Source organism: Micromesistius poutassou (assembly GCF_964030765.1).
Source record: "Micromesistius poutassou genome assembly, chromosome: 6".
In the NCBI taxonomy this organism is placed as follows: Eukaryota; Metazoa; Chordata; class Actinopteri; order Gadiformes; family Gadidae; genus Micromesistius; species Micromesistius poutassou.
The window spans coordinates 12,331,252-12,337,323 of record NC_140276.1 but is presented as its reverse complement, the minus strand read 5'-3'; the positions used below and the strand labels follow the sequence as shown (position 1 = coordinate 12,337,323).

Here is a 6,072-nt window from a genome sequence, read left to right as displayed (position 1 = left end):
ATGGCCATGTGCTCATCCTCAACCCCTCTCACGCTGCCTCATGTCATCAGACCTTAAAGGGTCTGACGGGGGTGCGTCTGGGGAAACAGAGCCTTCCTCGAAGTGTTTAAAGGGATTCTGAAGTGTATTATTTCTCTCAGTGGCAGCCGTATATACAGATAATGTTCTGGTTCTTCTGTGTCTATCTGTTGGGAAAAAAAAAGAAACACCCTGCTTTAAGAGATTAGGAAGAGATTAGTTTTGAAGGGATTATTGGAGTGATTGTATCTGCGATGATACTCAGACCGGGGCAGGAATGACTGCTAGCTGACTGTAAGGTTAAGTATAGCCTTCAGTGTGCTTCAAGTTGTAGCATAGTGATTGAGTGGGAATTAGTTTGTATCCCTGTAGTTTAGTTTCTGTCTATCTGCTGAGCCTATATAGACATAAACGCTCTGATTCTTGGCAAGGAAAATGCCATTGCAGATGATTCTGTATTCTTTTTTCTAATCTGTTTCTCCTATTCAATTATAGATACAGAAAACTAATGGGATACTGATGAGTATGTATAATTTTCCATTGAAATGTATGCACACTTGATTTCCAACTGCTAATCAGAGCCTTGTCATATTTGTAGCTTGAGAATGTAACACATATCCGAGCCATTCATTTCAATATCATTCTCCCTAAGAGGGGAAATCAAAATGTAACGTTTCCATCCACAAAATATGATGAATCAAGCTCAGCTTAACTCATTAATTCAGGTGCTTGAAATTCAATCTTCAGGCGAAGAGAATAGAATGAATATGAACTGCCACGTCAATTATAAGAATAATGAAGTGAGTGCTAATCCTGTGCTAGCGTTTTCTGCTGAGTGTTTTGTATTTATGTCTGTAAAGCTACACAGGTGGTACTCTCTCTCTCTCTCTCTCTCTCTCTCTCTCTCTCTCTCTCTCTCTCTCTCTCTCTCTCTCTCTCTCTCTCTCTGTCTCTCTCTATATGTATAAAGAATCTGAGGCCAGAACGTAGAGAACTAAGTCTTGGCTGGCTGGCTGCTTTCTTCAGCTGGTGTTCTTGTTGTTCGTATTCCCAGTAGCTTGGGACGCACGGCGCCATATACACAAACGTCCCCAGAAGAAGAAGTAAAAGGGGGAGAAAAGGAAATTAGTATTAACAGGGGAGCCTATTCTGAGCATACCTGGTGGACCTCCACACAAAGTTGGCCCGATATATCTCCGCTAATTATCACGGCCGTCCCTCGCAGAGGCAAAGGAACACAAAAAGTGATTCATTGAAAAAAGAAAGAAGTGAAACAAGGAGAAGAAACGCCTTCGTTTAGTGTGTGTGTGTGTGTGTGTATGTGCGTGTGCGTGCGCGTGCGTGTGCGTGCGCGTGTGTGTGCGTGCGCGTGTGTGTGTGTATGTGCGTGCGTGCGTGTGCGTGTGCGTGTGTGTGTGTATGTGCGTGCGTGCATGCATGAGTGCGTGTGTGTGTGCGTGTGTGCGTGCATGCGAGTGCGTGCGTGCGTGCGCGCATGTGTGTGTGTGCGCGTGTGTGTGCGTGTCGCCTTTCGGAGCCGTTTAGCTTGTTCCTCTCCCTTCTCTCGCAGCCTCTTCCCTCCCCGATACCAGAGCATTGCGTGGCGTTGTGTCTCTCTGTTACAGAGGAACACTCATCGCACAACACTTGAACGCACAACGCTTGAACCGCTGCTGCGTATGTTGATGCCTCGCCGTTTGATATCGTAGTCTACCTGCGTCTCGTGACCCCGTGACCCTGAGACTGGTAGGTACCGTCGAGGTCGCTGCTCCTCTCTCATTCCTCCTCACTCGCCCCCCCCCTGGTTTTGGGTTTTAAGGCAGCGGCTGTTTCTTAGCAACAAGACCGATGAGGACAGAACTTTTTATTTCTCTCCCTCCTCCCCCTCCTCCCCCTCCTCCTCCTCTCTCCTCCCCCCGCAGCTCGTTTTCTGGTTCAGCCTCTCATTGGCGCTGTGCTGTACCACCAGAATAGACACAAGCAACGTTTTCGGACATTTTTTGTTTTAGCTGCCTGCCAACCACACCATCGTAGGTGACCTCATACAAGTACGTCAGGTACCGGACCGACCGACCCGCCCACCCCCCACCCCGCCTGACCCACTCTCAACCGTCGACATCATCCTATTCTTCATCCAACGCCGGGCCCCGGTAACGAATGAGTGCATGAGATATGTATGACAGAGAGAGGGAACAGAATATGTTTATAAGATGAGTCTGCAAGTGGGGAGTTTGACCTAGGTGCGTCTTTGTGAACTGAAATTGTAAATATTCAAATGATAAAAAATAATTAAACCTGCACTTTGTACGTTTTCGCATTAACTGAGTGAGTGGCTTTAATTGGATTCCATACCACAGTTAGTGTCTCTGAGATTTCAAAAGTTGACCAGAATAAAAAACATTTATAGAGAAATATTCCCTGGATGGATAGCCGCAGTAGAAAGCGCACATCGGGCAGGTTTAGGTGTGTCTGTGATTAAGATCTGGATCTGAACAGAGACACTCTGATTAGTGTTTTGTAAGCATTTGAATGGGACCACTTTTTACACCAAAGAGAATGGGATTTAAGTTAATCACTCTGGATCCCCACGATGGTTTGAGGGAATACGTTTTCAGAAAGCAGGAAAAGGTACTAATGGGAGTCTAATGGGAATGCTAATGCTAATATCACTTAAAAGCACATAATTATTGTTGTTGATTGTTATTCTGTTGCGTACCACGGAGGACCGATCAGAAAGGGACCTTTGAAAAATTAGAGCTGCCTTAGATATGATTTGAAAGTTATAAAGAGAGAAGGAAATATATAGAACAGAGCCAGGCATGTGATTGACAGGCAGGATTGATCACCGAAACCAATCAGGCATCTCTTCCCTGATTGGTTTGGTGAATCCATCCTGCATCAGAAATGAAAATGTGGACTGGCCTTAAATGGAATACTCTGATACAGAGGCAGGCACTGTCAACTCAGAACAGAAAAGCTGATTGACGGCTGTGGCATTTCTAAGAAATTACTGCTCTTAGCTCCTATACCTACAGCCCCTTTAACTTATTTTTTTATGTTGAAAGTGTAAAAATCACACTCCTTTAAAATCCATTTCAAAGGTTGATTTTAGCATAAGTGTACCTGGTAGAAGGCCCGAAGGTGTCGGTTCAGGATGGAGAAGTTCTGGAGTCTGAGCATTCGGCCGCCGGCCTCGCTGTGGTAGAGCTGCTCCACCTTGGGGTTGGGGTCTCTGAGAACACAGCACAGCTAGTTACGCCGTGTTCACACTACCTCCATCCATCGACAGATATCATTGACTTTGCATGGGGTGCTCTCGATGCATTGTGGGTCCGTCCGTTCTGTCGACTCTGTTGTCGACATGCATTGTGGGTCCGTCCATTCTGTCGACTTGTGCGTCAAAAAGTTGAGAAATTTTCAACTTTTTAGGCAGCAACGGATCCGTTGGCCAATCAGATTGCGGCTAGTTAGTTAGAGATACGGTTCCTTGGGGTCTCTGAGAACCAGTGTTGTGCATGAACTAGTTCAAAAGAACTAGTTAATTTAACAAGTTCATTTTTCTATGAACTTTGAACTGAACTTAACATATTTTTTAACATATAACTAAATAACTTGAACTTCAACTAGTTCATATTTTGTGACATTCTGAATTGATGCTTAGGTCGATTGTAGTGATGGGCAGCTGGTAATGGAGAGGATTCATTTTAAAAGATAAACACAGAATACCCACAGTTTTTCTTCAGTTTCTAATAAAACTGTTCATGAACTGAACATGAACTAGTTCAAAACTGAATTGCTGAACTATGAACGTGAATGTATTCATTTCATTTTGTATGAACTGAACTTTGAACTAGTTCATGTGAAGTGTGAACTTGCACAATACTGCTGAGAACACAGCTAGATACTAGATACAGCTGAATTGTGTGCATGGAGTAGGGATTGAGCATAACACAAGCAACATTAGGTTGCAAAGTTTGTCTAGAATAATAAAGATGAATGTTTCATCGTTGGCAGTTATGGACTTGGATATAACCTTATAATGAGTTAGCAGAAGCATGCTTCTCACTGGAAATGGGCTTATATTGCTGCTCAACGTGCCTCTGTATCAATAACGTTAAAACAATATTGAACACATATTTCTGTCAGACCTACAAAAGTATTAGTATACTGTTGAATTATACTGTTTGAACAAATAGATGCTATAGAATAAATTCAAAATGTCTTAATAATAAATTGTTTTACTTTTTAAGTATTCCTTTGTCCTTGTTTCCTTGGTTTATCTCCCAGTGTATGGGAGTAGAGCGTGCATCAATAATAAATATAATACTAATAACTACATGAGTCAAGAGCTGGTTTATTAGGTAGCCTTTAAATAAACTTCATAAACACAATAATCGAAGCGGCTGGGTACCATCTCGGAGTGCAATATATGCCCGTGTATTACGGCCATGTGTCGTGTGGAATTGAGTCGAAACAAAACCAAACTCCTGCTCATGCTTACATCAACCTCATGACCTCGTTGAGGAAGACCCCGTCGGTCAGCCTCGAATACCAACTCCCGGCTCCACGGAGGGGCGGGTCTGCGTCTGGGTACGGGCTGTGGGGCGGCGGTCTGCCCCCTCCGTCCACCGTGGGCTGGAACAGCAACACCTGAGCCCAGAATCACACGTCAACAACAGACAAAGCGACAACGCGGAGGCTCGGAATAGACGGAGGTATGATATTGTCTGCTCGGGATCGGTGTTTTATTCTAACGAAGATGGCACGTGCGCGCCCGTAGTGCGGAATTCTTCTATCGTCGGCCGGCAGGAAGCTCCTTCAGACGGCACGGGGCGACACCTGTTCGGACAGGTGGGCGCCGCGCTGTCACACTGGGAAGCACTTCACAGTGAAGAGAAGAGCCAAGCGGGACGGCGGCCAAGGTCTTCCTGCGCTGCGGCGCACTGTGCCAGTTCACACTACAATATAATGAGGTTTAGTCCCAATCCTGGACCCGGCCCGCCCCTTAATAATGCACTGTCTATAAAATGACCTATAAGCGAACTGCATTGGCAGTAAGTTAAACTGAATACATGCATACTGCTGAGTGGCCCGAGGCCTAATAAGACAGATTTTATCTTTGTTTCGTGTGTGTGTGTGTGTGTGTGTGTGTGTGTGTGTGTGTGTGTGTGTGTGTGTGTGTGTGTGTGTGTGTGTGTGTGTGTGTGTGTGTGTGTGTGTGTGTGTGTGTGTGTGTGAGCCTGTGTGCGTGCGTGCGCGTGTGCGTGCGTGCGTGCGAGTGTGTGTGTGTGTGTGTGTGTGTGTGTGTGTGTGTGTGTGTGTGTGTGTGTGTGTGTGTGTGTGTGTGTGTGTGTGTGTGTGTGTGTGTGTGTGTGTGTGTGTGTGCGCAATGTAAACCCTTTGTGGTTATTACTGCAGTGTCGTGGCAGCACCCTGTGATGAGACGCTAATGGCGTGTGTGTCATTAGTGGTATCCTGTACAGTCTATGCAGCGGTACGAAACTGCCAGAGGAAGCAGTCAAAAGGAGAAGTTTGCTTTGCTCTTCTATGAACAATAGAGAAAGAGACCATAGAGTTTGTATCTATTTTCTCCTTGTTTGTTTGTTTGTTTGTTTGTTTTTATTGTGGATCATGGTTATGTGCTGATGTATTGCAATGTAGGCCTAGAGCTGGGATACTTCTGATTGGCCTGTGTTCATAATAACGAGAGACCATTGCTTCTTAAATGGCATATATATCCATGATACCTTAAACAAATTGATAGAAGTGCTTGGTTTTGTTTCGTGTGCAGGGCTAGCCTCTTGTATTAAACTATTTCACGGTAACGTCCCATAATAAAGTCTTTATCGACCATCCGCTTCATGTCGGTGTGAAAGGAGTAATTTATAAACCACGTACCCATTTGGCCAACGCACTCTCCAGGAATTCCTCTATTAACTCCATGTTAGCCACCATCGGTGAGAGATCAAAGGACCACTTAATCAAACAACAATAGCCAGCTCAAGGCTACAATCACCAGCAGGAGAATGAGTGCTGCGTAAGGACATGTCTGAC

General features: G+C 44.9%; 1 protein-coding gene across 1 annotated transcript in view; it reads right to left on the bottom strand.

The window, feature by feature from the left end:
* The window catches only part of ccdc88b (coiled-coil and HOOK domain protein 88B), a gene marked incomplete at its 3' end in the record, with an annotated part of 16,851 nt that extends 10,779 nt beyond the window's left edge, over window positions 1-6,072 (bottom strand). The window contains exons 1-3 of the mRNA XM_084469605.1: window positions 5,917-6,072; window positions 4,520-4,668; window positions 3,142-3,250 (exon numbers count right to left, since the gene is read on the bottom strand). Coding sequence (XP_084325731.1) covers window positions 3,142-3,250; window positions 4,520-4,668; window positions 5,917-5,973 — 315 coding nt within the window. The 5' untranslated portion in view covers window positions 5,974-6,072. The remainder of the gene's footprint in view (window positions 1-3,141; window positions 3,251-4,519; window positions 4,669-5,916) is intronic.